At 44.0% G+C, this 19,049-nt stretch overlaps 1 protein-coding gene across 5 annotated transcripts in view; it reads left to right on the forward strand.

Annotated features, from left to right (window-relative positions):
- Positions 1–18,886, forward strand: part of CFAP70 (cilia and flagella associated protein 70) — a 37,559-nt gene extending 18,673 nt beyond the window's left edge. For 3 of the 5 annotated variants that reach the window (XM_088151016.1, XM_088151018.1, XM_088151021.1), the window contains 14 exons: positions 1,557–1,748; positions 1,997–2,128; positions 2,820–2,945; positions 3,427–3,560; positions 5,031–5,146; positions 7,253–7,432; positions 8,602–8,754; positions 11,359–11,480; positions 13,254–13,406; positions 14,306–14,467; positions 15,928–16,017; positions 16,558–16,659; positions 17,069–17,116; positions 17,954–18,886. In XM_088151016.1, the coding sequence (XP_088007142.1) occupies positions 1,557–1,748; positions 1,997–2,128; positions 2,820–2,945; positions 3,427–3,560; positions 5,031–5,146; positions 7,253–7,432; positions 8,602–8,754; positions 11,359–11,480; positions 13,254–13,406; positions 14,306–14,467; positions 15,928–16,017; positions 16,558–16,659; positions 17,069–17,116; positions 17,954–18,034 (1,791 nt within the window). In that variant the 3' untranslated portion in view covers positions 18,035–18,886. The remainder of the gene's footprint in view (positions 1–1,556; positions 1,749–1,996; positions 2,129–2,819; positions 2,946–3,426; positions 3,561–5,030; positions 5,147–7,252; positions 7,433–8,601; positions 8,755–11,358; positions 11,481–13,253; positions 13,407–14,305; positions 14,468–15,927; positions 16,018–16,557; positions 16,660–17,068; positions 17,117–17,953) is intronic. The other 2 variants (XM_088151019.1, XM_088151020.1) reach the window with 2 other exon arrangements.
- Positions 18,887–19,049: the final 163 nt, after the last annotated feature.

Below are 19,049 nucleotides of genomic sequence, written 5' to 3' on the forward strand. Positions count from 1 at the left end.
GACCCTTCATGTTGTCCACATTTCCAACATAAATTTGAGGTACCTTTATGCATTCTAGATAACTTTTCTGGAGTCATATACCAACTACATCATTATGTAAAAATTCTCTTTTAGATTATAACATAATGTGAATTTCAGTCCTTTCAACCATGTGTTTTCCCACTGTTCCAACAATATATTATATTCAAAATTCTTAGCCCATTTCACCATGCACTCTTTCACTTTTTCAACCTCCATTTCAAATTTCAGCAAGAGTTTATACATTTTGGCAATTACATGTTCATTATTTGTACATAATTCAATTTCAAATTCTGTCTTCTGTCACTCGATTTATTTATTTACTTATTTATTAGATTTGTCCCCGCCCATCTCCCCTCAATGGGGGACTCTGAGCGGCTCACAACTCATTAAAAACAACAAATAAATATACAATTAAAAGCCTATATCCACAGTTACAAAAGGTAAAGGAAAAAGTCCAGGAGGCCAATGGTTCAGGGCAGCAACGCGAGGCCTCTAAGGGGCTAGCCAGCCCAATTCCAAATATCCTGTTATCTACATTGAATCTTTCTCTTAGCTGTGCATATGAAAACCATTGAAAACTAAAGCCCTCTGCAGCCAATTGCTCTTTTGATTTCATCTTATATTCTCCATGTTCCTGTTCTAACAGCTCTCGATTAGTTAACAGTTTTTCTTTACCTACTGTTTCCTTCCTGTAAAATGCTTCTTGCGCTGAGACCCATAAAGGCATTTTTGGGCACAGTCTGGATTTATATCTATTCCATATTCTCAATATGGTATTCTGACATAGTGATTTTTAAAACTACATTAACCTTAACTTTATTGTACCATAGAAAACCACGCCTCAGATCGTGCCCTTCTAATGCTAAAATTCTTTTATTTCTCAGCAGCACCCACTCTCATCCACACCAAACCACTGGCTGCAAAATACAGTTTTAAATTAGGCAATCCCAATCCTCCTCGTTCCTTTGCATCTTGGAGAACTTTATATTTAATCCTTGGCTTTTTCCCTTGCCATACTAAACTAAATATATCTTTCTGCCATTGCTTAAATGGTACGTTGGTTGTCAAAATAGGTATTGACAAAACATCATTCTAGGCAGTACATTCATTTTTATAGCAGAGATTCTCCCCAACAGTGACAATTGTAGCTTTTATTCAGAAAGACTTCGCCAGTCAGAAATCACTGCTGGCTGCCGTTCACTGCCGCAGCGCTGTCTCCATTCCTTCGAAGACATCTAGCCCACCATAGAACCTCACCCGGAAGTTGTTACCCAGCATCTGCTTTTGACCTCACCCCAGTACTCAGCCCTCTTTCCACACCTAGATGCTCTTTTTGTCTGGATATGCCAGCATCCGCTTGTACTAGACTTGGTGGTTTGGGGGGGGGGGGGGTTGACAGTGCAGGCAGTGGGGGTCAACAGCCAGAAGAGCTTGCCAGCAGTATGCCCCCTTCTCATGGAGCAGTTATTTCCAACAACAAGCTCCACTTGTTGGAGCTTCATTTAAAGGTCTTCCTGGTTTCTTGACTTCTTTAGGCTGTAGAAGATTACCACATGCAGATCACCAGCATTGCTGCATCTATCCTAGATGAATACCATGAACTATTTGGAAGGCAGATAGCTGAAGGGTTTGGTGTCGATTCTCAGACCCTGGAAGATCAGAAGTGTCAACTCAACTATGAGCTCAACACCTCAGGGAAATATTTTGCCTTTAAGGAGCAACTCAAGGTATATACAGGTTTTGTCAGGATGTGGCTCTCTCTCTGAAAAAATAACATGTTGTTGGAGAGGGTTGAATGGCATTTTGAAATGTCACATTTCCGCCTCATCTGACTCTTTTTTTAGCGTTTCAGAAGTCCCCTTCCTTTAGATCTGTAGCGGCTCAGCAGGCAATTGGAATCTGTCTCATGAGTCTGTTGCTCCCTCCCTTCCAAATGTGTTGGGTCCTTGTGATTGAGTCTTTCTCTTCCTTACAGCATGCTGTTGTGAAAATTGTGCGGGAGAAGTACTTAAAGACAACTGCCTTTGAGAATCTGGACCAACTCCAAGCTTTCCTAAGTGAGCTGTATGTCTACCTGGTGGATCAGATGCATGTTGCTTTGAATCAGGTAGGTGACTTTTGGAAGAACATGCCGTCCTGTTTTACTGTTGAGGCTATTGGATGGTCTATGTCACAGTCAGGGTAGGATGATCTAATCCAGCTTTTAGTTTGCAACATAAACATCTGTGACTCACATGGTGATGGTGAAAATTCAAGATGTGTGTTTGTCTGTATAATGTTATGAAACTTCCAAGGAGATAGGGAATGAATATATTTCTGCCCATATGGTAGGTAGGGATTTGCAAAATGTTTTATAATGGAACAGTCTGACTCTGACTTAATTCATTCTGATTGTCCTGGAAGTGATCTAACCTTGAAATGGGCCTGTTTTGAGATCAAAACGCTCAGCACAGCCCTTTTCAGCATCAGAACCATCTGTTCCAACATGTCTTCCACATGCCTGAGGGAGGTGTGTCCAACCTGATGCTGTAGATCCACATGTGTCCCTCTGAGTCTTTGTAAGAGGAGAACCATATTAGTCTGTAATAACCAAAAAAAAGTTACAATACCAGTGCTGACCCATATTAAACTCTTCCATGTGAATGCAGGTCTACCTGGGCCTGACAAGCCCACCTTTTCCCACGGCTCCCATATGTATTTGAATCCATGTTGCAAAATGCCTTCCAAGTGGTGAGTTGATCTCTGCTTTCACTGAGCTAGACTGAATGGCATTTTCATTATTGTCCTGTCCTGGCCAGGTGCTGTCCCTCCAGACTCCAAGCCCTCCACCTCCCATTTATACCACATTGGAGCAGCTCCAGCTCTTTGCTCGAGAAGCCCAGGTCAATGGAGACTATGCTCTGGCATCAACTTACTATCAGGAGGTAAGGGAACTCCACTTTCTCTCCAAGCAGAACCACTATAAGAGCAAAGAGCTTTCTGATTTCTAAGAATGACATTAGGATGCTGTAGTTGTTTCTGTTGTAGTATCTCACTGATGGCCATAGTCTGGGGAAAGAGCCACAAAACTCTTATGAAATTTATGTTGCAATGCAAATTCTGCCCCTTTTGAACTTCCTGTGGCCTGCGGTTGATGCCAGCACTCCTGAACCATTGGCAGTTCTGCCAATTCCTTGCTACCGATATGAAGTGTCTAGATAGACTCTTATTTAAGAATTCCTGGAAGAATGCTGCGCTAGGAAGATGAGAAGGCCGAGATAAAGTCAGATAAAGATCATTTAGTTGTGCTAATTAATGGGCTGATGAACTATCATGAAGTTGACATTCTATTTCTAACCTCCAGATCCTTCCATTCAAAGCTTTCAAACAGAATGCTAACTTATCTGATGGTATTTCTGTCCCCAGAGGTTGTCTCGAAACCCCCAGGATATCCAGAGCTGGCTGGATTACGGAGCTTTCTGTCTGCTGACTGAAAATAACCTCAAGGCCCAGGAATGTTTCCGTGAGGCTGTTGGACTGGATGCCAATCACCTGCCCAGGTACCACTTAGGCAAGAATTGTGGAGTCCTGATCAGACATTAACTGTGTAGCAGCAGGGCTCTCACTAATATGTGAAGAAAAAAAAAAAGAGAGATGTGTGTTGTGTAGGATATGTATGTATGTCCTACCACATAGTGTAATGTGTGTACGTATATGTGTGTGTGCGTGCGTGCACGTTCAGCAGACAGTATGTTGTCAAGTTACTATACGTGTGTCATGCACCCTCTTCAACCTAATGCCCTCCAGATTTGTTAGGTCTGCACGTCCCATCATCTCATACATCTGGAAGGTATTTAAGATGTATTTCACTACAGGTTTTTGAATAAACCATAACTGGCTGATTTGAATTAGCCACAGCATGCTAAGTGATTATAAACTGTAAAGTTTCATATTATTGAAACTTTTCGTCAGCCGCAAGGTCCCCTTCCTGAAATTGTGAGGAATTTTGTTTGAATCTTAGAGAAGGTTCAGTCTATTTTGAGATTACCAATTACAATACTGTTTCTCAACCAGTTGCTAAAAATTAGATTGAACGGGAGCAATGAGAAACCGTATACTATATGTCTTAAAATTTTTACAAGATTGTCTGATGTTTCAGATCTCATGTTGGTGAAAACTCACTGTGTTCTGAAAGCATACTAAACCCTTAAGCCTGAGCTAATAAAATATAGTTGCGCTGTTCATGTAATATGCCATCTCAAACAAAAATATAGTTTAGCTTTACATAGCTAGCTTTACATAATGTAGTAAGAGATTGGTTGGGTTTCCACTACACATGAATTAGTTGATACACAAATTATCAACTCAGTTTTAACTTCTTCTAGTGAACCCAGCCTGTGAGTTGGATTCAGATTAAGTTACTTGAGACAACCTAGTCATGAGTTCAATATCATTCATTTCATTGGGGTTAGGGAGGCAAATATTTGAATCTGGGTCTGGCCTGAGTTTTAAAAAATCTCATGGCTCCTCAAAGGCTAGCCCTACAATCTTGTTCATGTTTAGTTGGATGTAAACTATGGAATTCCATGCTATTAAATGTGGTATTGGCCCTCAGCTTAGATGAAAAGGGAGTAGATGGATTTGTACAAAGCATGCTGCTAGTCTTGATGGGCTTCTGGTACCTTCAGATCACAGGAAGCATATTTTAAATATCAGCTGTTGGAGAGCAACAGTGGAAGAGACTTCCTCTCCTGTTGTGCTTGTGAGCCTCCACAACAGTTGTTCATTGTGCAATGCAAGATGCTGAGTGAAATTAGTTGGCACTAACAGGACTCTTCTTATTTTCTTAACTATATCTCTGACATCAGTGAGGCTTACTCCCCAGTACATATAAATACTGAAGTGGGAATGAGTGCTGATTTAGAACAGATTGGGTTTTCCTTCTTTGGGGTGTACTGTGATAGGAACAGGTCTAGGCTGTGCTGTAGAGGATCGTTCCTACTTAGCTTTGTTGTTTGCTGTTTGTCCAGTGTGCTGTTGTGCGGGATCATGGCTGTGATGCTGCAGAATTATGAAGAGGCTGAGGTCTTTTTTGAGGATGCGACCTGTGTGGAGCCAACTAGTGTCCTGGCCTGGACCATGTTAGGTATGAGGCTGGCTAATTTGGCTTGGAAATGTTGATTGTCAGGGTGTTGACACCATCAGCACTGGGTGCAGCTCTCTGTTTAGTCTACAGGTAGGCCTCACTTAACGGCAGTAATTGGGACCAGAATTTCTGTCGCTAAGCAATATGGTTGTAAAGCACAATGTCATGTGACCACATTGCTTAGCAACGCAATCCTGGCAATCCCTGTTCAGCAAGGATCATGGGCGGTTATGTGAGGACCTCCTCACAACTTCCTGCCGGCTTCCCACAAGCAAAGTAAATGGGGAAGCCAGTAGGAAGTTGCAAGTCTTGGGCAACTTGCAAGCAGGCTGGCGGGCAGGTAAGTGGCTTCTGTGGAGTGTGGCAGGGGGGTGCTGCAGGTGAGCGCACACTACAGAGTATGAGATCCCTGGGATCTCGAACTCCATAGCCGGGCTCCTTGGGAGAAAAAGTGGTGGGAGCAGGAGCAACTTACCAGAGCAACCTGCGACCTTCCCTGTGGGCTTCCCCATTGACTTTCCTTGTGGGAGGCCAACAGGGAAGGTCACAAGTGGTGATTATGTGACCACAGGTTGCTGCAACTGTCATAAGTGTGAGATAGTTGCCAAGCACCCAGATCACAATCACATGACCGCTGGGGTACTGGGACAGCCAGAACTTTGAGAACCAGTCATAAGTACCACTCGTTCAGCACCGTCATAACTTCGAACAGTCACTGAATGAGTGGCCATTAACCAAGGACTATCTGTATAGATTCACAGGGTCTGAAGAAGCCTTTGGTAAATTTGTTCTCAGATTAATTGCTACATTGATGGAGATTTGGTTTATAGCTCTCCACTTCCTTGGATATAAAAGCTGGGCATAATCCTTGTATTCTGGAAAGGAGGGCGAGAAAGGGAAACCTTTGCCTTATTCCTTTCTGGGCTGAAGACCCGCAAAGGTAGGAGTGGACAACCTTCAGCTCTAAATACACAGGTACTGTTGTTCAAAAACAGCACCGTCAAAACTGTAGTGTGGACCTTAAAATAGTCTTGGTTTAAAATATACGTAAAGGATATTTTGTTTATCTTTTATGTATATTTTAATTTATATTTAAATGAATTTATTAAATGAATTTATTAAATATTTCAGCTCACCATTGTAGACAAAACCTGAACATCCAGTCTCTGTGCCTGCATGTGATATAGTCCCAGCCACTCAGTAGTTCACCTGACCCACCACTTTTCTGTAAAAATAGAAAGTGCCACTCTAACCACCAGAACACTTGCCCACTGCTGCTTTATGGCTAGTGGGGATGTTGGTAATGGTTGGTTCCGAGGTGGAGAAGGATTCAGGAGGCAGTGTATAAATAACCTGTTGCAAACTCCCCCATTATCAGCGAAGAGACTTGCCAGTTCACTGGTTCACCAGGCAATTAGACAGAAAAAAAAGGCTGTATCTGCCCTAATCCATGCTGTGGATTGATTGATTGATTGATTGATTGATAACAATTCATATGGCTGCCCATCTCCGAACAGTGATTGTGAGCAGCAAACAGAACATTAAAACCAAGAACAACAGAAGAACAAAATTAATTAAAAAAAATAACAATCTGTGTAACACATGCCAGAGTTCTTAAAATAGTCCATTTTACGATGATTAAGAAAACAACTGTCAAAGAAACAAATCACCTATTCTTCTCACCCTCTCCCTTTCTTCCTAATAAATATTCCTAAAGAGAGTTTATAAGAATTCTTGGAAAAGAAGGGAGCGGTGGTTTGGGGTAGTAGTTAAGGTGCTGGCCTAGAAACCAGAAGACAGGTGAGTTCTAGGCCTCCCTTAAGCATGAAGACCAGCTGGGTGACTTTGGGCCAGTCCCTCCCTCTCAGCCCAACCCACCACGTCAGGTTGTTGTGGGGAAAATAGAAGGCAGGAACATTAAGTACATTGTTTTGAGTTGGATGGAATAAAGGCGGTATATCAACCTATTAAATAAATAAATAGAATCTTCTCAGTTTTAGGCAGCTGCCAAAGAGCCTGATAACCCTGAGGTTTCTAGACTTTCTTCAACCCCTCAGTGATTATTTCCTGAGGGAGATCTTTTTTTTTTCCGTACCTTTCCTTTAGGGCTTTTCTATGATATCCAGGAAAACTACATTCGGGTCGAAATGGCCTTCCGTGAAGCTACCAAGCTCCAGAAGGCCCGTCTGGCCAAAGAGAAACCAGCTACTGAGGGTACAGAAGTAGGAGGAAAGAGGGGGCCATCTTTCATGGCCCCTCAGGCACTGGTTGGTGTGGATGAGAGTGGTAAGCTGAATATGGCCCATTAGTGGCAACATGGCACAAATTCTACCAAGTTCTTCAAGGTCAGGGCAAGAGGGAAAGCGTTATATGAAAAAAGATCACTGGCAGAGGATGCTTGTGGAAGAGCCTGTTTTGAGTTGCTTCTCCAAATGTTCTCTAGGTGGGTATCCATTATGACCATGTGTCTACAGGGGAAAACCCAGGTACAGTTAACCTTCCTTTTTGGCCCGTTCTCATGTTCCACTACCCCATTTCCGTTGTTAGCAGAAGATAGTATGTATTATTTTTAGATATGCCCATGGATGCAAATCAGGGGTATGCAAAACATTTTGAGTTTGAACCACTTCAACTTCAAGAGATCCCACTTCAAGTGCAGAACAGCCGTTCTGAAGGCAAAACAATCTGGGTTGGTCATTCTGGAAGTGTTTTGAGCTTGAAATATCTGATGGTCAGACAGCTGTTTCACATTCAAGATGGGGCCCTTTGTGCTTGAAACAGCTTCAGGTTTGGGGCAGTTGAGATTCAACGTCTTTTGTACAACCTTAATGCAGATGTGTAAAATAAGTGAGATTTTTTTACAGCAGGACCAAAGTGTACCCAGACCTTTCTCTGGGATGTTTCAATTCTTGCTCAGCTGCCAAATCTCTGGGCCACAGCATCAGAAAAATTCAGCTATGCTTGCCAAAGTAGCCACATGTTATCCTTTCACCTTTATCCTGGCAATTTTGACTGCTGTGGGCTTTCCATTGTTTCCATAGCAACATCTCTACATTGAAAAACATGGTGCCTTAAGCCCAGCTTAAATTTGGCACTTACAGTGTAAGGTTATGGAACCAGGAGACACAGTTTTGAAACTGACCTCCGCGTTACCCCACCCTGGCATCTCAGACCCTGGGATTAATGTGGGCCCAGCGTAAAGCAATCTGGAAAAACAGAAGAATTGGCAGATGGTGGGAGTCAGCGAAGAGGATGTTACCAAAAGGCAGACATTGTTCCCATGGATCTTGTTGCACCCCATAAAGTAACTCAGAAAGTTAACTAAGCTCCTGGCCAGTGTTAGACTAGTTGTGTGGATGGGGACTTTCTTGCTGAATGTAGGTCTGCTATCCAGTTGGAGGTTGGCCAAATCAGGCTTGGTTTTGTGTTCTCACGTGGGTTGATTTCCTTTTCAGTTCCAGAAGAGACTCCAGAAACTGCAGTGAGAATCCAAGGAGAGTCTCAAGAGCTAGCCACCTCCCTTCGTGTACCAGAAGAGGAAATCATACCTAAAGCGGCTAAGAGATTGTCCGTTACACCCAGTAAATTTAGGATGAGCACTCAGAGAGGTAAGGGCCTTAGGGGATAGCTAGAGAGAGCTTCATACCTTCGTGAGGGCCTCTCTTTTCATCTTTCATTCAGTTTCCACCACCGTTCCACCATCTCACCTCAGTAGCATACATGGGGGAACCTGCCATGCAAGGAGACATGTTGCATGTTGAAGTTCAAGGTGGGGGGAAGATGTCGAGAATGCAGAATTCATCTGTAAAATCTGATGAAGTTATGGCTACCCTCCTAGATAATTTTAAAAGAGGACTGGAGAAATTCATGGCGAATGTGCTGTTGATGGCCAGTAGTCTTGATGGCTGTTTGCTCTTTCTGGAATCAAAGGTGGCAGGCTTTGAATATCAGCTGCTGTAGAATATCAGTAGAGAAGGTTTGTTGTAAGAATATCCAGCTAGAGCTTCCTGAATGGATTGAGTTGGCCATTGTCTGGCCCAGAATGCTGGACAAGAAGGGCTGCTCTTTTGTCCTAAGGAGAAAGATGGGAAGGGGAAAGGACAACAGCAGATCAGATCAAATCAAATCTTTATTACGGTCATAGACCAGCATAGACAGCAGTAGAGATGGAGAGGGGGGAGATAAACAACTGCTTTCCCTCCATCTTGCCCTCTCTATCTCTTTCAACCTCTACCAGTGGGAATTTTGCTGGGAGCTGGAATTTCTGAGGGCAGAAATGTCAGTTCCGTCAACAAGCAACAGTCACCTAGCTGCAGAGCTGAATAGCATTGTGCTAATGATCCATTGCGGGAGCCAGTTTGATCTAGTGATTAAAAGTGCTGGACCACAAAGGAAGAAAACCTGAACTCTAGTCCTGCTCTTAGGTGGAGAAGCCAGCTGAGTGACTTTGGGCCAATCTCTCTCAGCCCTAGAAAGGAGCCAGTAGCAAACCACTTCCAAGATGTTGCCAAGAAAATTGCATGGGCTTGTCCATGCCATTGCTAGGAGTCAGGACTGACTCAAAGGCACAAAATCCTCCTCCTCCTCCTCCTCCTCCTATTCATTAAACCATGGGAAAGGTGTGAAAAAGAAACACCATCTACACCTTGTGCTGTCATCCCAGTATGCAGTACAGATTCTTATCTAGCCTTGGGATGTTGAAGGTCTACCTAGCTTGTGCTGAGTTTGAACCAGAGAGCCTCACAACAATCAGAGAAGCTGTGAAAGTGGTCTTGGTGGTCTTCCCATTGCAAATTAGACTCTGACCCTTGTAGGCTATTGCTGCCCATACCCAAGGACCTCTATTTTTTGATTGATTGATTATCTGCCATCAAGCAGGTGTCAATTCTTAGCAACCATATAGATAGACCTTCTCTGGGATGATCTGTCCCTAACGTGACCCTTCAGGTCTCCTAATGGAGCACCTATTATTGCTGTAATCAAGTCCATCTATCTTGCTGCTTAGTTGTTCTGTTCTGTTCTTTTCTTTCCTTCCATCTTTCCCAGCATTCTAGACTCCTGAAGAGCTCAAGAGCATTGGGTAGGCACCTGAATTGTAACCAGTTGCAAATTCTAGAGGAGCCCTCAGTCAGTGCTCCATCTCAGGCTTTTGAAAAGGGCTGCTCTCTGTCACACGCTTAGCAGAATGGCCAGCAGTCATGGGAGTCAGGTGACACACACAGACACGTGCACACACACACACACAGAGGAAGTTTTCTTTATTTTGCTCCTTTTCAATCTCAGGAAGCCTTCCTCAGTTCCCTTGTGTTTCTTTCTTCAAAAGGACACAGCCACCATTTGACAGTTGCACCACTGAACTTCAGCAGCATAAAAAGGCTCCAGGAAGCAAAACAGAGACAGACTTAGGGGCTCCTGAGGCTTGATTTTTCCAGCATTAGCTAGAAACAAAATTAACTGTTTCTTCTGTATGGCTGGAACTGAGTCTAGAAGTGTCTGGTAGCCAACTTAGCTTTCCCTCATCTTTCCCCTTAGCACTGACTCTTACTTTCTCTAAGGCTTCATTCATGGGCTTTTTAGTAATCAAGGGCTCCCCCACTCCGCTTGTTGCTTCATCCGCTTCTGTATCAATAATAGGACTTTGCACACTTTGAAAAGCAGCAGCTGCATCTTCCTGAAAAATGATGAGGCTGCTTTAAAGAAGTGCTTGTGTTCACATGCTAAAGCACCTCTTCCAAGTCATTTTCAAAGCCTCATAGCCCCAGGATCACCAGGGCGGGGCGGGGGGGTCAGACTGACAGTAGCAGCCTTGCAGTGTTGTGCTGGAAGTCCTGCTCCTTTTTGTCTTCCATTGCAACCTCTCCCTCCCTCCCTCCCTCCCTCTCTCTCCCTCCCTCCCCCCCCCTCTCTCTCTCTCTCTCTCTCACACACACACACACACACACACACACACACACACGGAGGTTGCAACCCGATGCTGCAACACTGCTTTTGTCATTCTGATGAAAGCAGCCAGATTCTGCCGACGCTGCTGCACGACTCAAATAAATATTGAGGTCCAGCTGCATACTCAATGCAAGGGTGCAAAACAAGGTTCCAGAACTGAAATTCCATTTCCTTAATGAAGCACTAGGAAGCAAAGAAAAACCACTGAACCTCTGTTTCTGTATTTAGGCATTTCTCTTGAATTCCTTGCTCTCTCTGTTTCATTTCAGAAATGCCCAAACCTGTTGCAGTTGCACTTGAAACAACGCTGAGCCCAGCAATTTTCACCCAGCCCGTCGCCACCATTTTCATGGAGACAATAAACTTCCTCTTGGACGTCAATGCCCTTCAGGTGAGGACAGGGTCAACCGAGGCTGGAGGAGGCCATGAAAATGTTCAGGCACACTGAGTTAGGCATTGCCGAGAGTGTATACTTCCACTGATGTAACAACCAACCAACTCTTTTTCTGTTCCAGCCACAGAGTCAGAGAGAGCAGGGTTAAGGTCACACATACTTGTTTTGTGATGTGTTGGTAAGGGGGGGAGGTGATTAAGAGAGACTGATCTGGTGATCAGGGATTTTTTATTATTATTAAACTGCATCTTGTCTTGAACTCCAAAGACACATGCCAACACGGAAAGAGAAATTATTTTTTTTAGTTCTATTAAAATCGGGCTTACTTATTTCTCCCCACTCATTCATCTGAACTTCAGTGTATTACTCCCCCCACCCCCCGTTTCTTGATGCAGTCTCTATTTTGGATACCCAGAATCTTTTCCCATATTTTGGGGCCGTAGATTGGGATCCTTTCTAAATAACATCCCTGATTGCCATTACTTCTAGAATATTGCCCTTTTCCTTTTTCTCAGCTTAACCATAGTACTTCCCTATTTTCTCTAAGAGCCTTTCCATAGTAAGGAAACTTGGTAGAACCAAACACTTGCTGTGCAGACAGAAAAAGCTGCCAGTGCATTGAGAAATAGTCCTGAATCTCTCTGCTGTCCACTCTGTTCTGTAGCTGAGCAAAGCAAATCACTGTCTGGAGCTGAGACAAAGTGAAAACATCATGAGGACGGAGAGTAGCATTGGGTTTCTCAAGCTGTTTGAAACTCATGAAGAAAGAATCTAGGAGAAAATGGTTGGCTTTTTTTTTAAAAAGAACTGACTCCCAATATTCCCCTGTAATTGCTGTGTCTCTTCCCTTCTTTTTCCCTTTGTCTTGACTTCACTATTAAATTATTTAAAATGGTCTCCTAGTTATAAATCCTTGCACACTGCTTTCTTCACTTTAGTTTCTCTCTGCTCCTTTTACTGCTCTGTGGTTTTTAAGATGGTTAAGACGGCATCTTCATTTGCCTGAAGGTTTTGCCCGTTGTCTCGGAGCCTGGTCTGTTCTTTGCCCTATTGAAAGGGCTTCTGTACGATCTAAGGGCTTTTTAAGGAATGTGCCCAGTCACCGCTGTGCTTTGCAGAGCAGAATGGACAGAAAATGGCTGTGGCCCAATTCATACATTGCCCTGAGCCAGAATGTGGTTGGTTTGGTTGTGGCTTGGCAGAATGTACAAACCAAGCCATTGCAGTTTGAAAATCAGCTATGGCTTAGAGAATTGGGCAAACCTAACAGTTGGAGGTCTTGTAAGCCACTGTGAAGGCGAAAAATTAGTTAGCCTAAGCTGCGCCATGTTAAAGTACAGTTGATCCGTCCCCTCACCCTTAAGTTCATCCTTACCCTTTCTTCTGGAAAAACAAGATATGGACATGAAGGCTCACTGAGTTAAAGACTAGATTGTGTGGTTCATATCAGGCTGTGACAGACAGTGACAAGGTCAGTCTCGGGTAGAGCTTAGCAGATGCCTCCCCAGCTGGCAGAATGCACTGCTTCCAAAGGCCAGTAGATGGAGGCAGAGGCGTTCCCTGCCAGCTCTGTTTCCCTGCACTGCATTTTGGAGGTAGAGTCAGAGCTGGAAGGCAGAACCAGGCTCTGGAAACCTCCCAGGTAGGGGGAGAGGCAGTCCCAAAGAGAATCACAGCAGTAGGAAAGAAGACTAGGAGTAGCAAGGCGGGACAGCCTGGGATTCAAATGGACAGCAATGATGCAGCTGGGAGTTGGCCCTCTCCTTCCAGTTTGTTCACAGGGCGCTGGCACATGAGTTGATCTGCCCTCAAGGAGGCCCCAGCTGTGATTATTACTTGGTGCTGGCCCAGACCTACTTGCTCAGGAAGGAATATGACAAGGCAGAAGAGAGCCTGGAGATGGCTGTGCAGATTGATTACCTGGTGCGTATCTCTCATTAGCCCTTGGGGGCTCTTGGCCCATCTCCAGTTACCCAAGATTCCTTTGTAATATTCAGGCCCCCAAGTAGAGCACATCGGCTCAAGGAGGCCATGGCTTTATTCTTTCATTTCATGACCCTGTGACCCTACCATCTGCAGTTTTTTCTACTCTACATCCACAGGGGCCCTCAATGCATGTATTTGAATATACGCTCATGTCACCCCCCCACACACACACACACACAACACACACCCTGGTATGATAAATACTTACGCATGTGATGAAGTGGACTGTAGTTCTTGTGAGGCCCCCAGTGACAAAAACAGCGATCTGCAGAACTGCAGGGAGCTCCTCCTGCTTTTTCTACCAACCATGTCAGCCCCAATTATACTAGTAGCTGAGCAAAGTTGTGGGGAAAATGATTGGGAGGCTGCCTGCCAGCAACTCACTAGAGCAGTGTTTCTCAACCTTGGCAGCTTGAAGATGTGTGGACTTCAACTCCCAGAATTCCCCAGCCAGCCATGCTGGTTCTGCTCTCATCAGCAGCAGGAATGTAGCCATCTACATTGCTGTGAAGGCGAAGAGTTTAGGCTTCCCCCATCCCACCTTAAAATCATTGCTAGTGTTTGTCTCCCCAGATATTTTCCAACTCCCAATGGCAGATTGACCAGCTCTACTCTAGACCATCTTCCCTTCCAGATCTAGTGGACTAAAATTCTCCAACAGTCCTGGCTCTTGGGTAGAGTGAGCTCTTCTCTGTAAACCTCCCCAGCTTAGAACCCTCATCATATCAGAACTCCCCACTCACCACCTCTATCACCTACTTAGGGAAAAAGTACTGATTCATTGCCAGCCTCCACAGGTCAGGCTTAACTTCTCCATTTCTCTGCTACTTCTGCAGAATCCAGAGGTTTGGGCTCAAAAAGGCCACCTCTGCTACCTGACCGGGAACTTCAGTGAAGCAAAGTCCTGCTACGAACGCACAATCAGCTTTGTGACGGATGCGAAGGATATGCATTTTGTGTATCTGCGATTGGGGTCCATCTATCTGGAAGGCAAGGAGGTGCGCAGGTAGAAATGGGACAGACAAGAGCCTGGTGGTTTCATGATCTTGAGATGATTGCTACATAGAACTTTGATGGGCAGGAACAGCATCTTGGTTCTCCCCGAGATCCAGATGGCCCCCACTCTGGTGTTGTTTAGAAGAGCCATGAAGTTCTTCTAAACTTCTTTCTTTGGCAAAGGAGAAAATTTCTTGCAATTTCTTCAATGGTTGTGAGCCACCCAGAGTTGTTGGAAGTCAGGTGGCATACAAGTTGAATTTATTATTATTTATTAATCATAGAGGGAGACTGTGATAGCAGACCTTTCTTTGGAGGCTTCCCAGAGCAACACAAAGGAATAGGAAGTTTGAAAGGGAATAGTTGGACCTTGTGACTTGTACATTTTGTGTAGTGAAATTCCTCAGGACTTCAGTTATTTCAGTGGAGTTGTGCAAAACTTTCTGCACTCAAATGATTATGAGCTCCAAGTGTTCCTTTTGAGAGTTTTGAGCTTGGAACACAACATATCTCTTTGGAGAGTTTTGTTTTCAGTTCAGAACAAAATTTGGCTGTTTGAGAGGTCTGGGCAGTTCCAGGTTCTGTGACTGGATTTGTGTTTTATGACTTGTGATTCAGTTACTGCTTGCTTTTAAAATGTTCAGTCTAGCCTGCACAACAGGAGGGACTGTTCATGTTCCTGCTGCTGTTAGACTGGATAGAGGAATGTGGTGGGCAATGCGTTGGGTCAAAATAACAGATGATTCAGAACTGACGAGCAATTGTGGGCACTGCGCTGTTGCTAGAGGAAAAAGAACAGGATTGTTGCAACCACCTAGCTAACTCACTGCTAATGCTGTTAATGCTGATGTCCAACTATTATATTATGTTGAGAAGTTGGAGTTGATCTGTTGAGTTTGGGGTTTGCGTGTGCCCTCTGTGCAGGCTCTGTGCTCTGCTAATGTTCAGTTTCAGGTCTTGCTGGTTTGTGTAATCTGGGCAATAGAATAAGAAGCAATTATTTCCAATTATTATTATTGTTATTATTGTTATTGTTATTTCCTTGACCAGGTTCTTACCCCCAAAACTGGTTGGGTAGAAGAAAGAAGCAAATGTTTATACATTTCCCATTTGGGAAAAAATACGTTCCAGCCATGGGTCAAAGCTATTTTCATATGCAATCCTTCCATAATGCTTCCATTCGCCTTACAAAGGCATTGCCTCTGAGTTTTGGATTTTGCTTTTCTCATGGCCGACGTAGGCTCTATAACGCCATCCTGTTTTCTGTGATTATTTCTGAAGTTTTATGAGCCTTTTCTAACCACCCGCCTTGAGCAAGTCATGTTGAAACAGCTGCTAATAACCTCTGGATGGTTCTTTCCATTTGAATAGCTGCAGGAAGCTTTTGACAACAAGCAAGGAGGAGGCACTCCTAAATAGCCACAGCTTGGAGAGTAATTACTCCCTCTTTTCTTTCCTGCAGTATGACAAAGCAAAGCACATTTACCTTCTGGCGAGTAAGAAATCACCTTCTTGTCTCACATGGCTGGGAGTAGGAATCGCTTGTTACAGGGTAAGAGATGGAGCCGTTTGGAACCTCAGACCTGTAGATTAGTGAGAATGGAAAACTAAGCAGACCAATGGTGTGAGGAGTTTTCCATTTTCCTGTCCTCTTATGGACAAAAGAGACGAGTCATCCCTTAAGAAAGCCACAGCTCAGTGAAGGTCTCTTCTTTGCATGCAGGAGATCTCAGGTTTGATCCCTGGCATTTCCATGAATGTTAGAGAAGGAATCTCAGTCTGGTTCCTCGGTGTGTTTTTCAACACTCAGCATCAGGTAGTTGTCCCAATGTCTGAAGTTTCTAAAAAGAAACTGAACTGCATGAAGGAAGCACCCACGAGCACGTGCGCTCTCCTTCTCTCATCCTTCGGCTGCTCCAGCAGCCTTCTCCAGGTTGGTACCTTCCAGAAATCATGAAACTGTGACTCCCTGCATCTTCCGAATCCGGAGGGCAGATGGAATGGATAGACTACAGCTTTTCTCCATCCCTATATGTCAGAACGAGGAGCTAGGCTGATGTTGGTTTTCAATTAGTAAATCTCTTTTCTGCAGCTGAAAGAAATGGCAGAGGCAGAGGACGCTCTCTCTGAAGCCAACGCCCTCAACAATAACAATGCGGAAGTGTGGGCCTACCTTGCTCTGGTCTGCATGAAGGTGAGTCTCCAAAGGTCCATTTTATCCAACAGCTAAGAATTTGCTCTTCTGTGCAATCTTAGGATTAGAGTTGGGGTTAAAGTAGGGGCATGCAGGTGGATGAATTCAAGCCTCCTTTGAATGAAAATGGTGCCCAACCTTTTTCAGAGACTTGGCTGATCAGTGGATGGATTGAAGGAAGTTCTCAGTCAAGGCAGAAATGTGGAAATGCATTTTCACATCGGACCCTGCACCCTTTCCTTTCTCTTTGTTGCCATCCTTTTTCTTACTGTTCTCAGTTGGATGAGAGACCTTCCTCTAGGGGTTTATTCTCCGTTCCCCATTCTCCTTTAAAAGGCAATTAAGCCTTTTAGCATTTCTTGCCTTGTCAGAACCTGTTTAGTACAGATTGCTGTTTTTCCCCCCTTAGGGCGGAAGGCAGCTGGAGGCGGAACAATCATACAAATATGCTGTCAAGGTTGGTCGCGGGTTTTTTTTTTTCTCTTTCAAGTTTACCAGATCGCTGGGAGGGTGCAGCCACTAAGGCCTTACCAGGTATTCTGACCTGTCACACTTTGCTGATGGAATTGGGCTGTACGAAAAGGGTCTGTCCCCCTAACCTTAGCAGGTTACCATCATCAACCCCTCTTCCCCCAAAGAAGGAAGCCAGACCCAAGTTATCTGTCAGCAATGTGGGTCAGTTTGTCTCATTCTTCTAGGGGCAAGACCCAATTCCTGCAATCCACGAGGTTCAAATAAAGCGCCATCTTCCCCAGTGGCAATTCAGAGAACTGCTTGTTATACGTGATACAAGCTAAAGAGGAGAGGGGGCTAAATTGACTATGATAGGCTGCAGTTTTAGGTTCATTTGTATGGAAGTGGGATTTGGTTAAATGAATAGCACTTCTTTCTGAATATACACATTTAGGGTTGTGCCATAAATGACTTAGGGGATAAGTCACCCTGTCCCTTCTGATCAAAATTCCATTTGTTCTCTGATTGTTCTCTAGAGACGGTCTTTTTTTTTTTTTTTTAAAAGGCAACCATGTATTAGGTCTCTGATGCTGGATGTTCCTATACTGAAAAGTATGACACATTCTGTGTTGAACAGGAAGTTGTGTTACAGAGCACATTTCTGACTCAGGTGGCTGCTTGGTGCTATTAATTGAGAGATCATATTGGCTAATATTTGGCAGGCTGACAAGGTATTTTCCACTTGTGTTGGGTTGAAACAGGACACACTGCCGAAGGCTTCCTTCTTGAACCAAAATATATTTGACAGAATTTTAAGTTGCTCTTTTTCCTTGTGTTGCAGCTGGAGCTGGACAACCCAGATCTCTTGCAAGAGATCAAGCAGGTGCAGTCAGAAGTTGGCTTTGGTGACCCGTCATTCTGATCTCCTTTAAGCAGGGGCCACATCCACCATTTTACCCAGCAGGAAGATGGGCCAGGTTGCCCGATTCTTGCCAACCACCAGCACAGATGCGTGCTGCCACATCTTGAAACGTCGATGGTTGGTTGTTTCCAAAATTTCATTGTGAAAAGCTCATAGGGTTTCTGCATGGCAGCTTATGGGTTCCTGGAATTTAAAAGAACATCCTGGGAAATGCATCACAAGGGTTCCATTCACTTTGTGGAATATCCAGCTGTGCCCTTAAAGTCAGCCATGAGGCACCACAAGGGCTGACTGATCTTTGGGGGTTAAAGTGCTGGAGCAAGCATTCCCAGTTCCTGAAATGGAAAGGCTCAGAATAACTATAAAGCACTGGAGATGTTTGGAGAAGGATGAGAAGGGGAATTGGGGAGAGGTCCGTTGTGGTGACCTGCTTCACTGGGCATTTCCAGGTCTTCTTTAGGACAAGTGGATATTACAACCCCCCAGAGCAGGAGCAGAGTAATTAATCGATTGGGTTTAATGCAGCATTTTGTTAACTGGGGTTCCCAAAATTATATTGATGGGTATGAGTCCTTACAAAGGTTTTGATTCAGTTCATTCACCCACACAGAAAGCTCCTTGAAGATCCTTCTCTCAGTCAGTTGTAACACAGTGACCCCCTTTTTGACAATGGTAATGTATATTGCGGATCCTCCTTTATTTTGTTGATGTTTCAAAGTTTGTTTTTGTCTGCTTCCTGTAATTGCTTTGGCAGCACAGAATTTTGAAAGAGAAATCTAAAATGCAGTATGCAGGGATTCAGCAACAGCAATTTGGGGCAGATGGTTTAATAAAATAGTTTGGATCTGTTTATTTATGGCGTCTTTTGGGGTTGTACTCTTGTGTGCCCTTCTTTGGGAGTAAGAATCATTAATTTTAGTAACTTTAGTAACTTCTCTTCCAGAGAAACATTTTAGTAACTTTAGTAACTAGACATTTTTTTTAAAGTTAACGTTAGTAACTTCTCTTCCAGAAA

This window comes from Python bivittatus, unplaced genomic scaffold (genome assembly GCF_059951505.1).
Source record: "Python bivittatus isolate LINGU-HERP-01145 unplaced genomic scaffold, Pbiv_v1 ctg000640_np1212, whole genome shotgun sequence".
In the NCBI taxonomy this organism is placed as follows: Eukaryota; Metazoa; Chordata; class Lepidosauria; order Squamata; family Pythonidae; genus Python; species Python bivittatus.